At 41.6% G+C, this 27657-nt stretch overlaps 1 protein-coding gene across 2 annotated transcripts in view; it reads right to left on the reverse strand.

The window, feature by feature from the left end:
* Positions 1-27657, reverse strand: part of nav2a (neuron navigator 2a) — a 498795-nt gene that overhangs the window by 206395 nt on the left and 264743 nt on the right. For both annotated transcript variants that reach the window (XM_059976038.1, XM_059976039.1), the window contains one exon: positions 2674-2796. In XM_059976038.1, the coding sequence (XP_059832021.1) occupies positions 2674-2796 (123 nt within the window). The remainder of the gene's footprint in view (positions 1-2673; positions 2797-27657) is intronic.

The raw sequence follows: 27657 nt of genomic DNA on the forward strand, positions 1-27657 counted from the left end.
CCAATGTATTTAGGAGTTTGAGGAGATTTGGTTTGTCACCAAAGCCACTCGCAGATTTCTACTGATGTACCGTGGATGCCATCCTAACTGGCTGCATCACTGTCTGATATGGAGAGGGACGAATGCACAAGATTGAAGTAAGCTCCAGAGAGTTATAAAATTAGTCATCTCCATTATGAGCACTAACCTCCTAACATCACTGAACTGTTCCCACAACCTATGGACTTACTTTCAAGGACTCTTCATCTCACGTTCTCAATATTTATTTTTTATTATTGCTTTTTCCTCTTTTGTATTTGCTCAGCTTGCTATCTTTTGCACACTAGTTGTTTATCTGCAGCAGTCTTTTGTTGATTCTATTATGGTTCTTGGATCTGCTGAGAATGCCCACAAGAAAACGAATCTCAGGGTTGTATATCATGACATATATGTACTTTGACAATAAATTTACTTTAAGCAACCATGGAAATCTCCTCGCCATTTGTCACTGTTTGTTAAGAGTTTTTTGTCCGCTTATTGGCTGCTGTACTTCCTACATTAGTACACATTAATACGGCTATACTTCAAAATTCTCATTGGCCGCAAAGTGCCTTGTGATAGTCTGAAATTCTGAAAAGAACAATAAAGTTCAAAGTATTTTCTTTCCATTCACAAACAAGAGAAATTCTGCAGATGCTGGAAATCCGAGCGACAACACGCACTCCTCCAGCATTTTGTGTGTTATTTTCTTTCCATCATTTTTCTGAAATATCCTTAGTGTAATGCTTGTTCAAACTTCAAAGCAGTGTACTTGTGAATGTATAAATATATATAGATTTATACATATATAAAAAATGGAAAAGGTTTTATGTGTAAAAAAGTTTGTGCAATACTTGTGAATATCATATCCAAATAAAAATAAAATTAAAGAAAATAAACTTCAGAGCAGAGAAGGCAAGTTTGCAGGTTTGGCCTTGCAATAGCCACTTTGTCAGCTAAAACACGTGTTCACTAAGCATGTTGTAAACAAAATGAATTAATCGCAGTGCTGTGCAGAAATAATACTGTTGACAATTACAAACACAATTCTTTTGACGATAGATTTTAAAATGAGAAGCTTCAAAATTCTTTTAGTTACCCATCGAAACAATGGAAAACTTGCACAACATTCACAGGGGCAAATAAGCAGCATCTTCAAACTATAAGATGAACGTTCTAGCACTAGGTTCCTCTTCAGAGGAACCATTCAAATCACAAGGTGAACAGTTACTTTCGTAAGTGCAGAGTCAGGGCACCGTGAATAGTTCTGGTCATTATACAGGAAGGATATGGCAGCATTATGAATGGCGTAGAGATTAACAAGGATTTTGCTGGAGTTGGGAGAATTATAATTATGAAGAAAAATTGTTTTCTTTGGAACTAAAAGAGCTGAGCAGAGACTTAATGAAGGTGTATTGAAGTTGAAGAGGCCAATAGAGAGTGAACAGGAAGGACCTATTATTTCATTTAGAACAAATGAACCGCATTAAAACACTGTGTTTATTTTATTCTCAAACAAATTTCAGTTTAATATAGTTTGGTTTTTGATTTTGACCACAAAGATATCCATCTTTTGTCATTTTGTCCTTTAGCTCTGGAAGGTATTTAAAGCAAAGGATTATCCCCCAAATGTATTGTGTTTACTTTGGCAACAGAAACATGAAGAGGTTCCAACATTTACTTGAATCCATCTGATTTTATGCGGAATGCTAATGCACAGCTGAAACAATAAATGACAATAATAATTTTAGAAATGCTTTACAGCACCTTGCAAAAACTATTGGGGAGTTACAATGTTGGAAAAGTCTAAACCCAAACATGTAAATTTGTAATTTCAAATCTGTTTTGCCTCAAAAGAAGTCCTTTCAGATATTTTTTTGAAAGCGAGCCATGCTTTGCAACACATTGTAATAGAGTAAAGGGGTTCTCAAGTGAAGAGTCTTTATCTTACATTCTGCCTTCATGTATAAAGAATACCTGGTAAACTCTATCCTTTGAAATTCGTTTATCAGCTGTCTTTATATTATTCTACACTGCTGGGTCTTAATTCCCAGGTGCAAGATAAATTCATTAGATTACATACGAACAAAAGACAGGAAGCCTTGCTTCCAGATTCAACATTCCTTGTTATTATCTGCCGATCCAGCCCCACAGTTCCATTGACAGCTTTTGCTTAACAGTGGTATTGTAATCTAAAATTTGAATGCTTTGGTCATCCTGACATATGCCTCGTTTGTTATCATCAAACCAATGCATTCATCGAGCACCCTGGCCAAATGCTGTACCTGTTGGTGCTTTGGACTGAAAATCATTTTACAGCAGATAACATTCAGTTGGAATCTTAAAAGGCAATTTAGCCCCCACCGTCCAAAAACTGGACAACACACGATGTGAACAGACTTAGACTTTTCAACCCATCTAGTCTGTCAGATCATTCAATCACACCATGGTTATTCAGTATTTCAGTTCCATTCACCTTTGAGCAATATAAAGATCAGAACAAAATTCAGGGCAAACCAAAATGGCAAAATTAGTCACAAGAAAAGTGATAAAGATTTTCTATTTCCACAGAATTAAGGGGAAAGTATTTTAAAACCATGGTACCTTCAAGGAACCTTTACAGCTGTGGTCAATAGTTCTTCTCAAGATTCCTACCTGTCTGCGTCACCCAGGCCTATGGATGTGTTATGCTGAACATTCTCTCGCACGGCAGCCATTCCGTCCGGCAAGCGGTTAAGTCGACGAGTATAGAGTCCCAGCCCACCATCTGTCAAATATCTGGAACAAAGAAATAGAAACATGTCTTCAGCTGCGATGAACTGCAATAGTCAAATTTGTCCCTTGGAATAAGATCATAGCATTTTGGGAGCAGCACACATTGGCAGGGCTCCACATTCAGCTTACTTCCAAGTGATCGGGGGCACATGGCTTTGTACATCTGGTGTTGTTTTCTTGGAAATTATGACCACAAACACTCCAACAAATTTTATGGCACAAACATGTTTCTAGGTAGTGGTGCATTGAAGCTATATCACCAGCGTTACACAGTTAATCAAGAGGTTACAAGGGATAAGAGTAACCTCTGAAAATTCAATCGTGGACTCTGTGCACCTTTCGAGATGTATTAAGTCCACTTCATCTCCACATACCAGTTGGAAGCAAGATAAGTGCAGCAAGTCATTCTCCCTGAGATTGCAAAACAATGCATTTATCTTCAATCACTTTATCAATTATTTGTTTAGACCCTTCTGAAAACACTTCAAATTCCTGAGTTATATTATTGTTTAACTGACTAAACTCTTGCAGAATGTAGCTGTTCCCTTCACTCCTGTTTACACATTGAGTATCTTTCCAAGTCTTTTAATGAACACAGCTGATTCAGTATCTTTCTCCCATTTTTATTTGTTATTTTACAGTTTGTTCTTAACTTGCCCTTCCACAATCTGTGCTGTCTTACCTATATCTGAAAAACTCTATCTCTGGGTCTGAGCTTTGAACAAACAGTTCTTTTAACAAGACTATTACATTTGAGAAACATCATGAGCCAATCAATTTCAGAATTAGATGCCTCATACAAGAGTTCCACTTCACAAACTGCAGACTAAAAATGTAAAAAGTCTCAGATATTCTATCTCACATTTTCAGTCAATGGTGGCTTGCAGAATTGGATCAAAACAAAATCCCTCCCAAGTTCCCCATAATAGGAGAGCAAAATAGGTCACGGCAGCCACGTTGTTTGCATCTTAAACTCCTCCAGCACTCCATTTGGAAGAATATTTGTATACAGTACTCTATTCCCAGAGTCCGGCCTTTGTGTATCAAGGGTTCTGAACAAGTTCTTCCATGGGCTCATTGTTCAGTAAGGTGTGCAAATGCTACACAGTTGAATCTGACAGCCGAATAAAGCCAGTCAATAGCTAGGTTCTCCCAAAGTAATGGAAATGGAGTGCTATTTATGATCCATAAAGGTAAGTTGGACTTCGCTTTTCCAGGCCAGTTCAAAACACGCTGAAGCATTAAATCTTATTAGGACAACATTTAGCAAAGAAGCTAGCTGGAATTTCCAGAGGAATTCCACCACAAACCTGTGGGAAGGAGCTACCTCATAACTGTACGTCCATCTCCATTAACGTTAGTATATTCAATGAGATCCAGGTGTGAAACAATCCCCAAACCTCTTTGTCATAGGACGGTCAACTTGACAGGCCACAAGCCATGAGCCAGGAACTGCCTCCCGCTGTGTCATGAAGGAATTTTCAAATTATGCTATAAATACAGAAAACTGATGAAATAAATGATCCTGCAAATAGAATGCATTAGCCCACATGGCTTGTCCAACATGAAGTAATACCACCATCTCCATGGTAACCTTGAAATTCTAGAAACATGCCAGCATTCCTTACCTCCAACATTGCTAGAGCACAAATGATGATAAATCCCTCACTTTCACATAGCTTGATCATCTTTGGAATGTTACTTCCTTATTAGGATGCAGGTATTCAATATTCCCAGTGCTTCTAGGCAATATTCCCACCACACATCAATGCAATTCAGCAGAAGAACAGTATTGCTTTCAAGTTTACTTTTCATTCCAGAAATATTAATTGTATGATATGCCGCAGAAGTGCATAAAACACAGTGCAATTTGCGTTTATGCTCTTATTTATATGCAACAGAATATTCATTACCTTTTAGGAAACAAAAAAAAAGACTTGTTTGAGAACAAAGTTCGAAGTTGAAAGTAAATGTATTATCATCATACTGTACAACCCTATCTCTGGTTTTACTAAGTATTGTGGACATACTCTATAAATCCAAGAGCCAGAACAGAATCAATGAAAGATTCATTTCATTATCAGGCCTGATAATGTACCAGGTCAAGTTCTGAAAGACTGCACAGCCCAGCTGATGGAGGTGCTGACAAATATATTCAACATTCCTCTGGAACAATCCATTGTCCATTGGGTTTTTGGTTTCCAGTGCCAAAGGCGGCAACAGTGAGCTGCCTCAATGGCTATCGGCCAGTGACATTAACATCAACCATTATGAAATGCTCAAATTGATCTGCTGATGACACAATAGCCCTGCCCTCCACTGTCCTGTCCCACCCGGAAAATGGGCAAATATGTCAGACTACCGTTTATAGAGCAACACACACAAAATGCCGGAGGAACTCAGCAGCCCAGCCAGCATCTATGGGAAAAAGTACAGTCGACGTTTTGGGCCGAAACCCTCGTTACTGTTTATGGACTTCAGTTCGGCATTCAACACCGGTGACACTGGTGGGAAAACTGTCCTCGCTGGCTCTCAACATCCCCCTCTGCAACTGGATACTAGGCTTCTTAACAGTAAGGCCAGTCAGTCCGTGTGATCAGCAACGACTCTGGTCCCACCATGCTGAGCACTGTCTTCCCCCAAGGCCGTGTGCTCAGCCCACTGCTGATGCATGACTGCATTGCAGGATCCAGCTCAAACCATACCATCAAGTTTGTGGATGACTCGACAGTGGTTGGCCTTATCAAAAATGATGACAAGACAGAGTATAGAGAGGAAGAGGAGCAGCTGGTGGATTGGTGTGAAAAGAACAAGCTAGGCTTCAACATGGAGAAGATAAAGGAAATCACTGTGGACTCCAGGAAAGCGCAGACAAACCATTCCCCTTTGCGAATACATGTCTCTTCCCTAGAGAGTTAAGTGCACCGTTCCTCGGAGTTCACATCATGGATGACCTCACCTGGTCCCTTAATATCACCTCCTGAACAAGAAGGCACAGCAACGCCTCCACTTCCCAAGAAGACTGAGGCAAGCAAGGGTCCTCCCCACTCCCCAATCTTAACTGCATTTTACAGGAGCATCATTGAGAGCATCCTGACAAGTTGCATCTCCATCTGGTATGGGAGCAGTCAAGCATCGGACCGGAAGTCACTACAAAGGACTGTGAGAATGGCTGAGAAGATCAAAGGGGTCACCCTACCATCCATCGACATTTGTCAGGAGCGCTACATACATAGGGCCCTTAGTATTATAAAAGATCCCACCCATCCATCCAACATCCTCTTTGACTTTCTATCATCGGGTAGGAGACTCCGATGCATAAAAACAAGAATGGTCAGGATGAGAAACAGTTTCTTCCCCCAAGCCATTAGGCTTCTCAACGCCTTGCCGCATCATATTCGAAGTGTCACTGGTTAATCTATTCTTTATCTTACAATATTTAATACTAATGCACCTTAGTTTGTTATATATGGGTGATTCTTCATAAGTTATTGTGTGTTATGTGTACTACTGTGCTTTACACCCTGGCTTGGAGAACCATCTCATTTTTATATACGTTATGTGGTTATATATGTTATATACATGTATAATTCCCAATTTCCCTCAGGATCAACAACGTATGTATGTCTGTCTGTCTGTAGTTGAATGACAATAAATGACTTGAATGCACACAACAAGATGAACAACCAATGTGTAAAAGGCAACAAACTGCAAATTCATAAAAGAAAATAATAAGAAGAAGAAATAAATAAGCAATAAATATCGAGAACATGAGATGAAGAGTCCTTGAAATCGAGTCCATAGGTTATGGAAACAGCTCACTGAGAGAAAAAAAATTATTTGTTTCAAAAACGTCCCTAGATTTTCAGCACATCTTCTGTTCTGCCGCATGGTTATCTCATTTAAATACTAGGTTAGGTAATTCTGTCTAACAGGTTTATATTACTGTTTAAGTTCCATATTCACCTCCTTCCATTCCATTTCAAATACTTATCAGTCACAGAAGCAGAAAAAATTAAAAAGACCAGGAATTTGTTTACCCCTTTTTTGACCAGAACACAATCAGTCTTCCAACATTGCCCTTCACGTTGTGATACCATACATACATCCAAGTAATTATCTGCCTCTACTGCTCTTTCAGGCAGCTGTGCCAAACCTTGACTATGCTGTCAGTGAACAGCATAACTTCATAGCATGACTTCATCTTTCTTCTCGCCTTTCAACCTATTACATTAAGTATAATCCCCCTGACTTTAACACCTTTGCTAAGGGAGAAAATGTCTATCCTGTTTATCATCTGTGGGTCCCATAATGCTAAATTCTTCAATTATGTCTCCCTTTACTCCAATGTCTTTGTTTCTCCCTCACTTTTATTGTTTCTTCCTTTGCCTTGTTCTATCTTCTCAAATAGTTTATCTCAGACTTCTCCAGACTATATTTCATTCACACTTCACTGACCATCTGTCATCCAAAGCTTTCCTTTTCACTATGAATAACATGGCCAATTATTTTGTATCACCTCCAACCATTATATCTAAATCATTAACTTTTCCAAGAAAGAAAAAGAGATTAAGTACTAAACCTTTTGGAATATAAGAGGCAATGGCCTGCCAATTATAAATAGACCTGTCAATCTTCACCCTCTACTTGCACCACTGAGCTAATTTTGGATCCAATTTGCCAATCATCTTTGAATCCCAGGTACTTTCACTATCTCAGTCGTGTGCCGTAAACTGCTGGTTAATGGCCTTGCTGAAATCCATGTAAGCTGTATCAAATACCTTGTCCTCATCAAAGCACCTTGTTATCTCCTCAGAAAAAGAATCAATCGAGTTATCAGACATGACTCATCCAATTAGATGCTCATCTATCTAACCTTGATAAATCTTTCCCTTTTTAAATATTCCCTAAGAATAAATTTTGATAATTCATTCACCACCAAAGTTAAAATAATTGGCCTATAATTATTTTCTCTTCTTTTTACGCAACAAAACAATGTTAGTGCCCGTTCAGTCCTTTACCCCTCAATCCAGGGTTGGATGAAAAATCATAAAGATAAATACTTTTTTTGCTTCTTTTATCATTTTATTTGGTCAATTTATCCATTTTGAAGACGCTAAGTGGCATAATACCTTTTTTTTAAAGCTTATACTATCCATACAAGAGTGGTGGGGTGGTGCTACGTCTCAACCAAAGGAGGTGCAAGGTGCTCCTTCCATCTGCTAGCCTGCAGGTCACCCTTGGGCGAGGCGTAGCTCCTGCTCAGCTCCCCGATCAGGGTTCTGTGAAACCATAGGAGCATGTGGGGAATGGCCGTATGAGCAACTGGTGCATGTGACCACTAACCTGGTTACGCGACCACTGACGCCAGGCAGACAACTCTGAACAGTATTGATAATGGCTGAGGCAACCCATCTTGTAAAGACTCTGCTTAGAAGAAGGCAATGGCAAACCGCTTCTGTAGTAAAAGTTGCCAATAACAATCATGGTCATGGAAAGACTATGATTAGGCATGTTATACAACATGGCACATAATGATCAAACGACCTATCCATACACTTTCTTATCATTCAACATTTACAGTATCTCACTATTTTGGAAAGACACTTCCGAAATATTTGTAGGAGCCATGCCTCTGTTCTCTAGCTGCACATTGTAATCTGTGTTGTGCATTTATTATGCTTATTATAGTAACTAGTCACATGAGTGGGGGTGTGGTAAAAGCAAAGGCAATAAGTCACGTCCTCTTGTTTATTTCATTGCAGTTTGTAGGTTGGGACTGGCAGATGTATCTTTTGCTGACCACTCAATAACACTTAATTGTGCTTAGCTTACACTTGGGTGCGCGTAAGTTCCATTGCTTCAAGATTGTATGTTTCCTGATTGCTAATAAAAGATTTGAGTTTTGGAGCATTCACTGGAGCTGCAGGCACATCGTGCAAGTATAACAAATCAGTGAGGTCACAGGCATCGGCAATTGTTTCGGTTTTGGTTTGGTATGTGCTTGCCACTGCAATATTTATTAAAAACTTTATCCGCAAGGCTCGACGTTTCCTCAACTGGAAAGCAACAAAATAAAAAAAACGCACACTAAATATTTATTCTCCTGGTGGTGCCAGAAGTATGGCGACAGCTGCAGGCTGCCCAGCACAATCCTTGCTGATGTGATTTGATGCATAACAAAGCATTTCACCATATGTTTTGATATTCATGTGACAAGTAAACCACAAGCTAATCTTGCTGCTATTTTTAACTGAGAAGCTGACTCCTAGCTGAAAAAAAAAGATGCAGGACTTCACATCATTGCTTTAAGAACCAGTTAAGTTCTAGTCCTCATTTTACAGTTGAGAAAGCAATTCAATGCTCAAGGCCGTATGAAGGGTCTTGGCCTGAAACACCAGCTCTTTATCCCTTTCCATAGATGCTGTCCAACCTCCAAGTTCCTACAGCATTTTGTGTGTGTCAATGCCCAAGGCTATGTCCATGAACTTGATTAATATAATTAAAAATAATACCAACAAAAAAAAATCTAAATGTCGTGAAATCAAAATGATGAAAGTTAGCATGATTGCTCTTCTTTGTCAAACTGACCTTCTTTGTTAAGTGGGCCTGTTAATCAGCTGGTTTACCTGCACAGGTTCATTAGGCATTTCCCTAGAAAAATGGACACCATGCTCTTTCACCATGAGGAGCCTAATGCTTGAGCCCAACTGAGCAAACAACAAAAATCCACTGAAGTTCAAGAGTTCCACATTCACTTGGAAGTTACAAAACTTTGTACATAGATTATAGCAAGTATTTCCAGCCAACTCTTAAACAGAAATTCTTTGACAGTAGACAGCTTGACTATCACCATCCTGCAAATGAACATAGTTCTCGGGTTAGAAGTACCTATTGAGAGCATTGCAGCTGCTCTGGCCTCAGTTCTACAATGAGGACTATCTGCTGGCCTGTGTTCTGGCCCCAGCAGCAGCACACCTTCCTGATAGATGCCTAGGCAACATCAAAAGGCAAGGCCAGAAAGTGAGAGGGTCAGGCCAATCACAGATAAAATGATTACTCCAACATTGAAGTAGTACTCCTAATTACAAAGAAGAATACTACTTGCTTTCAAATACATTAAGAAATAGGAGCAGGATCTTGTTCCCTCATTGAATTAGATCATGGCTGATGCCATTCCCTACATTGACCTTCCTGCCTGATCCATATATCATCTGATACCCTTCATGATTAAAATCTTTCCATTACTATCTTGAATAAACTTAACATATTTGGAGAAGAGTTTTCCAAGAAACATAGAAATCTACAGCACATTACAGGCCCTTTGACCTACAATGTTTTGCCGACCATGTAACCTATTATAGAAACTTCCTAGAATTACCCCACTACATAGCCTTCTATTTTTCTAAGCTCCATGAACCTATGTAAGACTCTCTTTAAAAACCCTATTGTATCCGCTTCCCACACCACTGCCAGCAGTGCATTCCATGCACCCACCACTCTGTATGGAAAAATTTACTCCGACATCCTGTTTGTCTACTTCCAAGCACCTTAAAACTTTGCCCTCTCACATTAGCCATTTCAGCCCCAGGAAAAAGCCTCTGACTATCCACACGATTAATGCCCCTCATCATCTTATACACCTCTGTCAGGTCACCTCTCATCCTCCATCACTCCAAGGAGAAAAGGCCAAGTTCACTCTACCTATTCTCATAAGGTACACTCTCCAATCCAGGCAACATCCTTGTAAATCTCCTCTGACTCTCTCTATAGCATCCAGATCCTTCCTGCAGTGAGATCCTGGATGGTGGCAGGGAGTTCAGTCAGCTTACAGCTGGGTGTGGAGAGGGGGTAGGTGGAGAGAAGCTGTTTCCCATCCTAACAATTGAGAGGTTTCTGCTTCATCTAAGTGTGAAATGGATGGAACTCTCTTTCCAAGCCTTTGTTTAGCCTTTAGTCAGAAGAACACAACTATCAACATCATGTCAGTCCTTTTCAGAATTGCTTCCCAAATGTAATACCATCATTCTTCTAATTACAAGCAAACCAAGCTCCATTCTGTCAATGGCACTCTTGTCTGAAGAATTCATCAATTTTGTTATGCTTAATTATATTTCTAATTGATCGTGCAGACTTTTATCTATCTTCATCTGGTGGTAATCACTGAAAATCCCTCTCAGACTCAGTCTGATACATCTGTGAAGAGAACGAATCAAGAGATTTGGCCTTCCATTTCCATATGCAAGGGACCTGGCGTTGATCTGAGGGATCTGCTGGAAATGCCTGAAACAGTATTTTGCAAACCAATTTTAGATTGGATGTTTCTCAGACCTTATAAGGAAAAAAGACAATGGTCCAGGAAAGTGGATTTTTGACTTGAAAAACACTCGCAGCAAGTCCAAATGCAGCTGTGTGCTCCTGAGAGATTTTCAGCATTGTGCATTGCTACTGAAACACATGGTACATAGAATAGGCATCCGATCTGTACCTGATGGTTGGGGAGATTTTTAAGTTTGTTAACAGAGCAGCTTACTTAACCTCCTAATGTGATCAAAACAAACACAAACATACGAAAAATAAGCTATGTTCTAATCTTCTCATAAGTATCTGATTATATCATATTGCTAGTTTCACGGGGACTTCTGTCTAGTGTGTCAAAATCATTCTTTGTAAAGCGGGTTATGATGCTACAGAGATTACAGCAAAAATATTCAGTTATACTGCGTGGGTCGGTTATACATTCAGTTATATAAGAGTGATTATAAAGTAAATAGTACATAATTTATAAAAGCAAGATCAAAAGAAGCTCAGGGCCAAGGTAAATGCCAATAAGCCTATGCAGCCTTTAATTCTGTGGCCACAGCATGGGTCCAACATTAGAAAGCCAAACTTTAATCTCAAAGGAACATGCAGATTAAAGATCAATATATTGCCAGATAGAATTTGCAGTTTTCAGAACGAGAATCCGAACCAGGTTTAATATCAATGGCATATGTTGTGAAATTTGTTGTTTTGCAGTAGCAGAATCGTGCAGTACATAAAAAAACTGAAATAAAATATTATATATGCTGTATATACAGTACTTTGCAAAAGATTTATACACACACACACACCGCCCCCCCAAGACTTTTGTACAGTACTGTATTTGTCAATGTGGAGTAGAGAGTGAGTTTGTAAATCTGGCAAGAGCAAAGGACGTTGGGAATGGTGAGGGTAGAGCGCATGGGAGGGGTGTGAGACAGGTGGCAGAGAAGGTGTGTAAGGGGAGGGTGGGGGGCTGGGTGCCATAGGTGCAGACACACCCAGCACTAAACCATCAGGCAAGGTCATTTGATACTGAAACAATTGGTTTATTGATCATTACAGAATGTCTGCTGCTGCTTCCTGTTCCCTCCCCTCTCCCTTCCCCTTTTCCAAACCATGATTCTCTTCTCCCTGCCTCTTCCCACTTGCAGTCTACAATCAGTTTATCATCACAGACATATGTCATGAAACTTGTTTGTTTTTATGGCAGCAGTACAGTGCAATACATAAAATTGTTTCAGTACTCTGCAGGAATCTTAAGCATCCAAGTAAATATATACTGAAAAACTTTGCACAGTGCTGCGGAAACGCCTTAGGCATCCATTCAGAAACCTGATGGCGGGGGAAAGAGGCTGTTCCGAAAATGTTGAATGTGAATCTTCAGGCTCCTGTACCTCCTCGTTGATGGCAGCAATAAGAAGAGGGCATGTCCTGGAGAGCTTTGTTTATGAAGGTAGTCTCTCTAAACTTAGATCTTTCAGAATGGAATTCACCAATGATTAGTGGAATTCCAGAAAGCTGTATGCATTCAACTCAAGAAAGTTGTGTTCTTTTGTCCCGTATCCATAACAATTCTTACTGCTCAATGAGCACTCATAAATTACTTTCAAAGTTCAAAGTAAAATTTATTATCAGAGTACATACATGTCACCACGTACAATCCTGAGATTCTTCTTCCTGCGGGTATACTCGGCAAAAATCTATAGAATAACAGCTGTAAACTGGATCAATAGAAGAGTGTAGAAAACAACAACTGTTGAAACGCAACTATAGATAAATAACAATAGATAATGAAAGCATGAAATAACAAGATAAAGAGTCCTTAAAGTGAGATCATAGGTTGTGGGAACTTCTCAATAGATGAGTGTAATTATCCTCTTTTGTTCAAGAGTTTGATGGTTGAAGGGTAGTAACTGGTCTTGAAGCAGGTGGTGAGAGTTCTGAGGCTCTTGTACCTTCTGCATGTTGACAGCAGTGAGAAAAGAGCATGGCCCGAGGATCTTTGATGATAGATGCTGCTTTTCTACAACAGCGCTTCATGTGGGTTGGGAGGTTGGGAGGACGTTACCCGTTACGTACGGGGCAGAATCCACTACCTTTTGCGGGGTTTTCCATTCAAAGGCATTGGCCTGCCCTGTACCAGGCAGTGAAACAGCCATTCAATACACTTGCCACTGCACACCTATAGAAGTTTGTCAAGGATTGTTAGGCAGCAATCACATTTGCTGCTCTGACAGACAGTCATTGGCAGATACAGAGTTTGTCATTGGCACTTGACAACGAGTGGGATAAGGATTCAATGAACAAGCAACAATTTCCCCCTCCCCCCATTGTGGATATAGATCCACCTTGTCCATTAGCCCAGGGCCCATGAGTGGCAATGGTGCTGTGGTTTTAAAGAGCTAGTTAACACTACTGAGAGTATTGATCATAAATGCAAATATCTTGCACTGTTTCTGCTTTTATATGTTTTATTAAAGTTTAAAGTTCAAAATCAATTTATTATTAAACTAGATAGATAGAAACAATGAAAGACTGCACGCAACAGGGTGGACAAACAACCAATGCTCAAAAAACAACAAACTGTGCAAGTACAGAGATTCAAAGTACATCCATTATCAAAGTAGATATGGTGTATATAACAGTGAGATTTGTCTTCCTGCCAGACAGCCAAATCGCAGAGTTGTATACTGCAAATTTGTGAAGGGGGGAGAGAAAGATAGATAGATAGATAAACTGTAATAACTGTTCCTGAATCTGGTCGTGTGAGTCCTGAGGCTCCTGCACCTTCTTCCTGATGGCAGCAACTAGAAGGGAGCATGCCTTGGCTGGTGAGGGTCCTTGGTGATGGATGCTGCTTTCCTGCACCAGCACTCCATGATGTCATGCTCAGTGGTGGGGAGGACTTTATCCGTGATAGACCGTCAGATTTTACATTCAAGGGCATTGGTGTTTCCATGACGCAAACAATCAATAAGCTCTCCGCCAAACATTTGTGGAAGTTTGCCAAAGTTTTGGATGTCATGCCGAATCTTCGTAAACTTCTAAGGAAGTAGAGGCGCTGTTGCATGTTCTTCGAAATTGCACTTACGTTCTAGGCCCAGGAAGAGTCTAAAGTTTATTATGAAATCTAAAAAAAATCCATTTGCCAGCTGGAGCTTGAAGTATGCAGCTTCTAAGATCTTGTGGAGAGTTTCTAAGAACCCAGCCTGGACTCTCTACTGCCTCTCCACGGATAGTCAGTGTCAACCAACATGACCTCTGCTAAATGAGCAATATGGGCGGTTTTCCTAAACTGTCAGTACAATAAGTTCAGCTTCCCTGTTAATATTTGTGTGTAGTCTCATGGAAATTCCCTTTCCCTGTCACAACAAAATGCCCCAGCAAATGCCAAATACATGTTCTAAATGTATATGGTGAATAAAGTTGACCCCTGATCCTTTCAGTGTAAGGATCCTGATCCTTCCTACATTTGCATACATGAACACACCAGGGGACAGCACAGATGAGAATGAATTTAGAGAACTGAGCTGCATGTCTAGCTACCACCATAAACAGCCTGATGTTCAAACCTGTCCTACAGTGACTGAACAACAAGATGCATCTTGTTAACCCTAATGCCTGATAACTAGACAGCTACGTTTGCAGTGAATCAGTCTCACCAGTGAGTCAGAAGGGTTGTCAATTCATATCTCACCTGAGCCTTAAGCACAAAACCTGAGTCTTAAGCGCAAAACTTATGCTCCCACTCCAATCCAATCCAACAGACTCGCTTTCAAGACTCTACAACTCATTTTCTCAGTATGATTTATTTTTTATTAGCACAATTTGCTTCTTTTGCACACTGATTGTTTTTTCATACTTTCCCTTCTATTTTTATTTTCCTGCGCACGTCTGCAAGTAAATGAATCTCAAGGTGATACATACATGTATGTTGATAATAAATTTAATTTGAACTTTTAAGATCTGCTCTGCATTGTTGCATGTTTCTTGAATGAAACATTCAAGCCAATTCCCTTTAGTCCTGAAGAAGGGTCTCCATTCAAAACGTCAACAGTTTATTTATTTCCATAGACACTGCCTGACCACAAGAGGACCACAACCTTGCTGTTAGGTTTGGAGGCTTACCAGCCTCACTGACCTGGTGAGCCATGCTGGCTGGAGTCAAGGCATTATGTCTTCACCTTTGGTAGGGTCACCCACACTAACCAGGTCAAAGGGCAAAGGTCAGACTAAGTGTGGTTCACCAGTCATCCGGGCTTGGGGTTCAACTCATGGCTGACAACTCTAACTGGTAAAACAAAATTGTTATGGAACCAGCAATGAAGAATCCTTTTACATCTGAGGGCGATGGTGTTCCTGAGTCTCCATTTGGGACTTGCATGATGAAGCTCTAAACACAGCCAGAGATGGAGGACCGTCAGGCTGCCCTAAATACCAGTGGCGTAATGGACAAAGTTCAAAGTAAAATTTATTATCAGAGTACATACGTGTCACCACATACAACTCTGAGACTCGTTTCTTTTTCTGCGTGCATACTTAGCAAATCTACAGAACAATAAGTGTAAACAGCAGGAACTGTTAACTGTAAACAAACTGTGTAAATGCAGATATAAACAAATAGCAATAAATAATAAGCATGAAATAACAATATAAGTGAATCTTTAAATGAATGTAGCTATCCCCTTTTGTTCAAGAGCCTGATGGCTGAGGGGTAGTAACTATGAGTCCCGAGGGACCTGTGCCTTCTACCTAATGGCAGCAGCAAGTAAAGAGCATGGCCTAGGTTGTGAGGATCGTTGATGATGAGCAATGTTGCTTTTTATGATGGGTCCAGGACAGGTCCTCTGAGATAGTGACATCCAGGAATTTAAAGTTACTGACCCTCTCCATCTCTGATCCTCTGATGACTACTGGCTCATTGACCTCTGGTTTCCCTCTCCTGAAGTCTACAATCAGTTCCGTGGTCTTGCTGACATTGCGAGAGAGGTTGTTGTTATTACACCATTCAGTAAAGTCTTCAATCTCCCTCTTGTATACTGATTCATCACCCCCTTTGTTATGGCCCACAACAGTGGTGCCATCAACAAACTTGTATATGGCGTTGAAGCTGTACTTAGCCACACACTCATAGGCAAGAAGAGCAGGGGACTGAGTACATGTCCCTGTGATGCTCCTGTGCTGATGGAGATTGTGGAGGAGATGTTTTTGCCAATTTCAACTGACTGGGGTCTACAAGTGATGAAATCCAGTTCCAATTATACAAGGGAGCATTGAGGTCCAGGTTTTGGAGCTTACTGATTAGTTTTGAGCGGATAATGTTGTTCAATGCAGTTAGTAAGATGCTGCCAGACCTGCTGAATTCCTTCAGCATTTTGTGTGTGTTGCTCTAGATTTCCAGCATCTGCAGAATCTTGTGTCCCTTTTTACCCATTGAAGTGGATGTTAAATATTCTGTGGCAATATTTAAAGAAGCCGTTTGAAATTCTCCACAATATTCTGTCTATTATTTATCTGTAAAACAACAATATGACAAAAGACAATTATCTGGTCATTATCATGCTTCCTATGTATCTTATTGTGTGGTGCCACATTTTCTGGACTACAGTATGATGCCACGGTGGTAATGTTCTTGGAAGGATTCTTAACAGTATGGAGGAACAGAGGGAACTTGGGGCCTAAGTCCACCAATTCCTCAAAGTTGCAGCACAAGTTGATAGGGTTGTTAAGAAGGCATACGGTGTGTTTGCCTTCATTAATCGGGAGACTGAGTCCAAGAGGCGCATAACTTTACAGTGTTTGGAGGAAAGTATAGGGAGATGTTAGCGGTAGTCTTTTTTTCCACACACAGAGTGGTAGGTGTATTAAATGCACTGCTGAGTGGTGATAGAAGTAGAGGCATTGGGACATTCAAGAAACTCTTAGATAGGCAGATGGATGATGAAAATTGGAGGGTTATGTGGGAGAGGAGGGCTCGGCTGATCTTTGCGTCGGTTAAAGGGTCTGCATGTGGTGGGTCAAAGGGCCTGTATTGTGCTGTACTGCTCTACGTTCAATATAGTTTGCACAATTAGAATGATGCACTGGGTATCTTGATTAATGCAGAGAAATAGTAACTAAACCTAATTAACATGCTCAAATACATGATTTCTACACACAGCCTTTGTTGTACCTATCTAGTATGACTTTTGAGTAGCATGCAATAAATCAACCTTAAGTTTACTCAGTGCAAGCGGTAGTTATAATGAGGATAATGCTGTTGGCTGCTGTCCTACATTGGTTGACTGGTTTTACAAGCCACAAACCTATAGGCTGGCCTTGGAGAGAAGTGCAGAGATCACAAGAATGGTATCTGAACTCCAAAAGAGAACTAATCAAGGATAGTACTCCTTGAAATAAGGAAAGTTTAAGAGATAATTTGACGAAAGCCTTTAAGATATTGACAAATATTAATGGCTTGCTGTATCTGTCACAAGGGGGTCATACACTAATACACAGAGCCAGGCCGTTCAGGAATGAAATTAGAAGACATTCCTACACACAGAGTGCAGGAATTTGGAACTGGTTTTCATATTAGAGGACAATAAATTTTGGCCCAATGTTCAAGTCAGGTCAAGTTAAGTTTAAGTTTATTGTCATTTTGACCATAAACCGCTGGTACTGTACACAGTAAAAATGAAACAACGTTCCTCCAGGACCCTGGTGCTACATGAAACAACACAAAACTGCACTAAACTATGTGAGACAGCACAAGGCTACACTAGACTATGTAAAACAACACAAAAACTACATTAAACTACAGACCTGCACAGGACTACATAAAGTGCAGGGCAGTACAATAACTAATAAACAAGACAATAGGCACAGTAGAGGACAAATTACAATATAATAATAAATGATGTAGATATCAGTCTGGACTCTGGGTGTTGAGGAGTCTGATGGCGTGGGGGAAGAAACTGTTACATAGTCTGGTCGTGAGAGCCCGAATGCTTCGGTTCCTTTTGCCAGACGGCAGGAGGGAGAAGAGTTTGTATGAGGGGTGCATGGGGTCCTTCAGAATGCTGTTAGCTTTGCGGGTGCAACGTGTGGTGTAGATGTCTGTAATAGTGGGAAGAGAGACCCCAATGATCTTCTCAGCTGACCTAAATGCTGCGGGGTCTTGCAATCCGAGATGGTGCAATTCCTGAACCAGGCAGTGATGTAGCTGCTCAGGATACTCTCAATACAACCCCTGTAGAATGTGATGAGGATGGGGCTGTGGGAGATAGACTTTCCTCAGCCTTCGCAGAAAGTAAGAGATGCTGCTGGGCTTTATTTGCTATGGAGCTGGTGTGAGGGACCAGGTGAGATTCTCCGCCAGGTGAACACCAAGAAACTTGCTGCTCTTAACGATCTCAACGGAGGAACTGTCAATGTTTATCAGAGAGTGGTCGCTCCGTGCTCCCCTTAAGTCAACAACCATCTCTTTTGTTTCGTTCACATTCAGAGACAGGCTGTTGGCTCTGCACCAGGCTGTTGGCTCTGCACCAGTCTGTTAGCCGCTGCACCTCCTTTCTGTACGGTGACTCGTCGTTCTTGCTGATGAGACCCACCACGGTCGTGTCATCGGCGAACTTGATGATGCGATTCGAGCTGTGTTTTGCTGCACAGTTGCAGGTCAGCAGAGTGAACAGCAGTGGACTGAGCACACAGCCCTGGGGGGCTCCCGTGCTCAGTGTGATGGTGTTGGAGATGCTGCCTCCGACCCAGACTGACTAAGGTCTCCCAGTCAGGAAGTCTAGTATCCATTTGTAGAGGGAGGTGTTCAGGCCCAGCCTGATGTTAATCCCACATCAGAGGTTGTTAGATTTTTGTTAACTCTAGGATATATACAAAACGAGAGGAAATAAACAGACAATTGGAGTAAATTCATAGATTGCCCTTGCCCTTACAGAATGGTGAACCAGATTCATGAGGCTAAATGCCTTACAGTGAACCAATCTTCTTAAATGCATGGAAAGTTGGACCTCTGTGTGGGCTTGCACAGTGGAATTAAATAAGGAAACAGAAAAGAAGTACGCAAGGACTTGATAATGCAGCGCATCAAAATAAAACTCTGCTGTCAAGAGATCCTTTGCACGAGCTCTTCTACATTCAAAAGGGGATTCATCCAACAAACATGTCTTCAATCATCATCAGAAGACCATTTCCATCATCACGGTATGATATTTGTGGCGGTGCAGGGCTGCCCAGCACAAACCTCACTGATCTGATTTGATGTCAATGCTGAGTTTTGCTGATGTTTCAATGTACATGTAACAAATAAAGCTAACCTTAAAAATAATGATATAAATCAAGTGTCCCTCTCCCCTCTACTTCCATAGCGATGAATTAATAAGAAACTCTACGGTGCAATTATTAATTTGCATAAGTATCTAAGGACATGGCAAAGGAACTCAATGCTCGATTTCTGATCTGAACACAATGCAAAGCTCAAAGGGTTAACCCTGAGGACACTGACAGCTGCAGAGTTTAGCTTAAGTGCACCGACTCCCCTCACTGAAATCTCCAACCAGGATGTGATCCTGCCCTGCAGCCATCATTGGGGCAACAATGCTTCTGAATGCTTACTTTCAACGTGGTTGACAATGCATCCAATTGTTCAACAAGCCTGAATCAAAAGCACTACTAAAAAACAAGTTTAGCAAAGCTACAGTAGATTAACAATGTACATGAAGAAGTCCACCAAGATCATTCAATTTTGCTTCAGAGGAAGAACTGATATTGATTTACAAAGCAATTATGTTTCATTCCAGAGTCTTGATCCTGCAGTTAAACGTGCTTTAGGGCCCGTCGCTAGGAGGACATACAGATGCTGAAGGAATTTGTTTCGCGTGAGCGTCTGCGAAGAAAAATATTGCTCAACTGTATCACTCCTTATTGCTCAATTCACTAGTGAGAAGTCATGTACAAACATGCACATGGAAGTATAATCACCAGGAATAATTTGCTCCAATTTGGACAAAAATTCTTTAAAAAAGTGTAGTTTGAATTGCAGCAGTTCCTATTCTTAGAACAGCAAGCTAGGCTCTCTCAGAGGTTCACTTTTTTCATCATTAAGGAACCCGAACACCCAGGACATTCCTTCCTCTCAGTGTTACCATTAAGGAGGAGATACAGGAACCTGAAGACACACTCAAAGTTTCAGGAACAGCTTCCCCTCTGAACGGACAAGAACCCAAGAACCTACGCACGCTTCCTCACTAATTCTTTTGCTCTTACTACTTATTTAATCTAATTTTATATATATAAAAAAAAGAATTGTGATTTGTAGATTTTTTATTATGTTCTGCATTGTACTGCTGCCGCAAAGCAACAAATTTCACAACATATACCAGTGATGTTAAAACTGATTCTAATTTTTGTCTCTCTTTATAGGAATCTCCCAACAGAGATTTAACGTTAGAAATCATTTTGAACAAAGTCAGTGACTATAATTACAAAAACTGGGTATCCGATGATCAGTGCCTCACCTCCCTGACTCGACAAAGCATTCCCACTATCTGCGGGGCAATGGTTCAGGATGTAATAGAATACTCTGCTTTCCTGCAGCTCTGGCAACAAACAAGAAACTTGACACCACGCAGGACAAAGCAGCCCTCTTGAGTATCACACAGTCCTCAGTCCTAAACTATTGTTGCCTGCATCGCTGATGCAGTGTTAGAATTATGTGTGCTCTCTACAAATTACTTAGCAATTCCTTGCCAAGGCTTTGTCAAAAGTACAATTTGCAAATGCCTCAATTACCAAGGAGGACAAGAAAGCAATAGATACCCGGTCCACACAGCGGCACTCCTCACTTAGCGTCAGTCAGTGATTACCTGTCACTCCAGGGATACAAAGGCAACACACCCAAGCCTTCTCAAAGGCAATCAGAGAATAAAGTCCTGATGAAGGATCTTGGCCCAAAATGTTGACTGTTTACTCTTTTCCGTAGATGCTACCTGGCCTTTTGAGTTCTTCCAGCATTTTGTGTACATATTACAGAGAATGAACGCTGGTTTTTCAGAAGGTGTCCAATATTCCACAAATGAACTACAAAGCTCCAACCAAGGTAAAACTTGCTCAAAATGGGGAGGCATATGGCTCAATTCAAAGTCAATTCCAAGTGAACAGTTTAGCTTAGTGGTCACCAAACTTTTTAAGCCCAATATTCCCTACCTCAACCTTAGTGAAAGGCAAGATCAACCCCAGATCGATTAGTTTCACGCATGTGCACCAGGGCAGAAAAGACTGGAAGTAAAACCCCGCAACCTAGAAGTAGAAATAATGTATAGACACAAGGGGTACCCACCCTTTTTTGCACTGCGGACCAGTTTAATATTGTCAATATTCTTGTGGACCGGCTGACGGGGGTGGTGGTGGGGGGGGAGGGTGTTAAATAAGACCGGAATACAGCGATACTCGAAACAGGTTCCTTATGTCCAGTCTATTCCGCAATTTTGTTTACTTAGCTTCTGTCCCGCTTGCTCATGTTTTTTCCGCTGGAAAAAAACTCACTGGGTTTGTCATTAAGCGCAGGGTGCTTGGACTCAAAGTACCGAAGCAGTTTTGATTGTTTCATTGCCTCATTAGACAGCCTCTGGGCCCAAGCTCCAGCCTCCCGCCCGCCCGCCGCCAGCCAGGTGTGGCTGGCTGCTTGTGGGTGGGGTGAGAGGACAAGGTAAGGGCTAGAGGTCCCCGTACCAGGGCCGCGGCAGTCACAGTCCGGAGAGAGTGACCGACCAAGCAAGGAGTGCGACAGGACGTGCACCTGCCCCCTTGTAGGATCTATGGGCCGACAAAAGCTTATTTCAGTAGATCACAGCGAGGTAGCTGCTCTGCTACTTACAGAACCCTGAGCCCGAATATTTTAGCACCGGGATCCCAACGAACATTTGGTGTGCTAAAAAGGTTCCGAGGGGACACCCATCTGTCCACGATCCAGGCCAGTAGCACTGGCACTTCTCACCAGCTGCGCGAGGCCAACCAGTGATCCCTGACGCGAGGGTATCACTGCGTTTAGGCAACTGATGACCTAATGACTGATGACGAGGGTATCGCGTGCGTTCAAGTTCAACAGTGGGCGTGACAGAGAATGAGGAAAGGTGCGGCTGACTCATATCGTTTCCTCGCGGCCTGGTGGCTAGACCACTGAAGTACACTGTGTAGTGCGGGGGAGCTACACGCATGCACACTAGGCAGAAAGAACGGAACCAAAACCCCGCAACCCGGAAACAATCTGTCAACAGTATCTGTGTATTTTTTTTCTATTTTTTTTCGGGATCTACTGGGAAAGTTTCAAAGATCGACCAGTCGATTGCGATGACGGGTTGGCAACCTCTAGTTTAGCTTACGGTATTAATTCGACCAAGCGACTCAGAAATACAGAACAAGGGAAAGCAGACAACCATGTGACCTCTGTACCAAGGACTGGCAGTTTGAACAGGATTGGAGAAGGAATCTACCTATGTTGGCCTGCATTATGGACCAAATAGCCAATTCTGCTTCTCTCTCCTTTGGAGTTATTATGATAGAACAGCTTGCTGATAGCACAGGGGGAGGGGTTACACAATCTGGTGCGGTGCTTAGAGAGTGCGTCACTGTTTTAGCACCAAGATTGCTCTTGTATTCATTGTTCTAACAAGAGACCTCGGAATTACATAGCACATTATATATGTGGGCCACACCTGCAAACTTAATCAGAAGTAAAACTGTTGCTGTTTGCCGCGCTGTTCTGAACAAAGGCCAAATTGTAATTTGCTTCTCTGTGTACATTTTATACATAGACCAACCCAAGAAGTGCACAGTGCCTGTAGTATAACTTGTCAGTAAATAACCCATGTATACATGTAACATAATGTCATCACTTTACATGTAAGGTAAGATTCAAAGTACATTTATTATCAAAGTTTGTATTCAGTATACAACCCTGAGGTTCATCTTCCCATAGACAGCCACAAAAAACAGAAAGCCTGGGAACCCTTTCCAACATTCCAAGGAAAACATCAAGCCCCCACCCCCACACTCAAAAAAGAACAAATTGCTAGAACAAGTGAAAAACACAGAATATAAAACATCAAACCACAAAATCATTGAAAGAGCCTGGGAAAGCTCAGTTTAGCATAGTACTGTGTCGTTCGTTGACTGCAGACCACTGTGCCAATCCGCCTCAATCAAAATTGCACAAAATAGTAATAAGAACAGGGAGTAACCAGAGACACATAAAACATGAACTGCAGAGTCCAATCCACAAACCACATTGATTAAACCTTCCCCAAGATCCACGAATCTGGCACCATCCGGCAGCTGCGAGCATGAGGGAAAGAGAGAGACCAGTCACACACAGGCACCTTCCCTCGGCAGCGGCGAGTGAGAGAGAGAAAGAGGCCTGATCAAACACAAGCTCCAGGGTAGGCACTTCAAAGTACAAGGTACATTTATTATCAATGTACACATTACACAACTTTGAGATTCATCTCCTAACAGGCAGCCACGAAACAAAGAAACCCAACAAAACCCATAAAAGGAAGACCGTCAAGCATCCAATGTGCAGAGAGAAAAGAAAATCAAATCATGCAAACAACAAACGCAAGCAAAGTGATCTGAACTGAAGGCCGCAAAGAGAGACGGACTACAGACCCCGAGTTCAGTACAGAGCAGAATAGTGAGCTAAACCATCCCAAACCTCGCCTCGAACCCCGACACCCTGACCTTTTCGATCTGGCCCATTGCCTAAATCGCCCAAACATCAGATCCAGTCATTTCGATGTAGTCTGGGACCTGCATCCCAACCTTTCCGATTCAGTCTGGTGGATAAATCGATTGAACCTCAGGTTTTCCTCACCCTCAGCAATGAGCCCACTGCCTCGCCTCAGTTCTGCCACATCAAATCGCCCTCAAGTCCAACAGGAAGTTGCAGAGTACTGCTTGCGATGATCATTTACCAGAAAGAGAGTGATTAACGAGTATTCTCCTGGTTGAGCTGCAGCGTGTATGCCAATCTCTGGCATACAAGGGGAGGCCTGGTAGCATAACGGCTAGCGCAAGTGTAAAATTGAGGTTTGATTCCCACCACTGTCTCTAAGAGCCTGTACATGCTACCCATGACTACATAAGTTTCCTCTGGGTGATTCAGTTTCCTCCCACATTCTTAAGACTTATGGTTAGGGTCAGTGAGTTGTGAGCATGCTATGTTGGCGCTGAAAACATGGCAGCACTCACCTAGCACAATCCTCGCTGATTTAATTTGATGCGAACAACAGTTTATTGTATGTTTCGATGCCCATGAGACAAATGGAGCTAACCTTTAATCTTTGTGGAGCACAACTAATTACAGTCCACAGCAATTACTGATAGTGAGCCTCGAACGAGGCCTCAAGCTACAGTTTAAAGCCCTCTTGCAACTCCACCTCTCACCATCTGATTATGAGGTTCCTCCTCCCGCATCGTCCAGTTCCTCAATTCTACAATACAGATCCAAAATGGGTTCTCCTGTCATTCCCCACCCTCCATTCTCTGCACGTACCACCCACAATCTACGTGGGCTCCTCCACCAGCTGTCACTGTGAGTCAAATGGTGAAACACCTCAGTGTGCGTACAAAGTGTGCATGATCTGTTCGGCTGGCCAAAGAATACTTGGGTTGGCCCAGAGTGCCTTGCCAGCTTTGCATTCCTTTCTGACGAGACAGAGCAGGAAAAATCATTGTGGACATTACCCACCCAGCAACCTGCCTTTTCCAAAAGCTCCTTTCTGGACAATGCTGTAGGGCTATTAAAAAAAAATTCATCCCAAATTAAAAGTTTCTTTCCCCAGGCAGTTATCTGATCTACCATTCTAGTAATCCCCTCACACTCTCTGTCTACTACCCCAGTCACTGTACAACACATTTTAAACCATTTTTTATAACGAGGCTTACATTCTAAATACACTTACGATTAATACTAAATTTATTATCAAAGTTTATGTCACCATACACTACCCTGATATTCATTTGGGATACATGTTGGTACTTACGCATTTATGCACATTTTATTCAATACCTGTACTTTTATATACACCTTTATTCATATAATTGGTTTTTTTGCATGTATCACCAAGCCACCACAGCAATTTCCTAATACATGTAAACCTCTTGAGCAGTTTCGAAGCCAGGGAGTTATCCCAGTATCCTGACTAAAATTTGTAACCCTCTTTTCAAAGCACACTACTCAATGTTCATCTCCTTGCCATTTTTTTTTTGGGGGGGGGAAATCTTGCTGTGTACAAGCGAGCTGTGACTATTGCCCGTGGGACTGCAGTTTGGAAGGTAATTCACTCCCTGTGAAGGACTTGGAACTTCACAGGGATGTTAAAAGCCACTTGACAGACACAGGCTCTTTCTCTCACGCTGGGGCAAGGCAGTGCACGTGAAGGCAAACCACAGTGCTATTCTCTGCCTGGGGAGAAAATTAGGAATAAAGCAAGTTTTTAAAAATACCTCAAAGATTTGGCCAACCTGCCAGTCTCATAAATCATGTGGAAACCATCACAGCAAGATATTTTGAGACGTACCACAAAACTGAACCCACTAACAATACCCAAAGTTCAGAGATACGAGGTTACATTAGAATCTTCATACCTTAGCTTTTATTTTCCTGCAGGAATAATGCAAATCAGGGTGCGCAGCAGGACACAATACAAACCAATGCCAAGTCTGCTCACATGCAAAGCTTCAAAGAGAACCATAAACGTTACAGTGACATACCTTGTGCAGTGAATTCATTCATGTGGTGGCCACAGATCTGCTATTTCCGTCACTGGAGAGCTGTTGCGAGCGTTGACTTTGGTCATTTGTTACCTCGGAAATGAGCTGACTAAATTGAGTTAATGAGTGCTGAAACCCACACATTGCTGCATAGCGGCTCCCTGTGACTGAAGGCCTCCCCCACTCCCCTCGACAATACCACAAGCCTGGCTTCCCCAGCTCCACATTCAGAATGTCTGAAGTGTCTGACGAACTGAGTTGCTGGTGAATTGAGAAGCAAGTTTCTATCTGTAATCACAAGCAGAGGCAGCTGACCTCTGAGAGGAGTGTACAGTACAAGCATCAGGTTTTTTTTGAACACTTTAAATTGTACTTTTCCTTCCTTAAAAGCAAGCAGGCGTATACATCTACAGACTAAACAAAAACCATGGTGTGCAACCTTCCCTTGTTTCTAAATTGCACTCTAATCATTCCTCTCGAAGACAGTGGTAATGAAAGAAAGATATCTGATTAAAATCAAACTCTTCTACAAATCTACAGAAAATAAAAACACAGCTCCTACCCCATAAGCAATGAATCAAATACTAAATTCAAACAAGAATAGAAAGCAAACAAAAAAAAAACAGCCAAAGGAACTCAGCAGGTCAGGTAGCATCTGCAGAGGGAAATGGACAGTCAATATTTCAGGTCAAGACCCTTCATCAGAACTGGTATAGACAGCATGATAAGAACTTCTCTCACTTTAAAATGCCATTAGATTTTATAACAAAATTGCTTTACCGTAAAATAAAACTGCCAATAGTTTGCTTGAAGCCGAAGTTACAAATCAGTTTGAAGTGACCTTAATGGTTACTGGACCAATCAGTGGAAGCAAACAATGCCAAAAGCCGTTCCACAGGTAATAAGAGAGCTTAATGCACAAAATAGTTTTTCACGTCCCGCAGCTACTGCAACAAATCACTGCCAAAGAGGCTCCTTTCAGGCCTCTGTCCCCATGTAGAACTCAGCCAACCAAATTAAAAAGGAAAAGCCCCTCAGGTGTTTGTTTCCTTGTCCCACCTTTGCTTTGTGAGGCTTATCAATGGCACAGATGAAAGCTGCCTGCTTTAAACATTCACCCTCCAAACAACCTCAATTGTATTCCCCCCTTGCCTACAGTACCAACAATATATCAACTCTGTTTCACCTTTCACCAGCCGCCCCTTGTGTCATCAAGAATGTTATCAATCAATTATTAAACGGAAGTAAAGAATGACCTTTCACAAGGTCTTCAACAGACCAAAGTCTGGGGCAGTTCTGAAGCCCAAAGCTGACCATTCAACTGGTTTTCAGAAAGTGACAGGGCATAATTGCTCAGAGATCAGGAAGAGGTTTTCCGATAACAGAGAGTAACGTGTGAGCTGCTATCGAGCGTCTTGAGACCAAAACACAGGACTGAATGAGTGAATCTGTCTACTTCACTCAGTAGCCCCTGCCCTGTAACTGATCCTTTTTCTTCTCTAATGAGGTCTGCTTTTCACATGCTGCCTGCTGGATAAAGGATCACCTCAGAGGGAGATCATTAGTCTCACAACTGATGATCCAGCTGAAACCCAGATAACCGCTGCTTAGGAAAGAAAATCCCACTTCGTTATCTTCTCCACAAGAATGAAAGTTTATTCTCCAAGTGCTTGGGAAAATTAATTAAATTCTGTTCAAATATACAAAAAAATTATTGCTTCAAAGGTCAATCTTTGACTGTTTTGCTTCGTCTCCAAACATTATTGTCATAACTACTGTGCTTCTCTCACCTAA

The sequence above is a fragment of the Hypanus sabinus genome, chromosome 7 (genome assembly GCF_030144855.1).
Source record: "Hypanus sabinus isolate sHypSab1 chromosome 7, sHypSab1.hap1, whole genome shotgun sequence".
Classification (NCBI taxonomy): domain Eukaryota; kingdom Metazoa; phylum Chordata; class Chondrichthyes; order Myliobatiformes; family Dasyatidae; genus Hypanus; species Hypanus sabinus.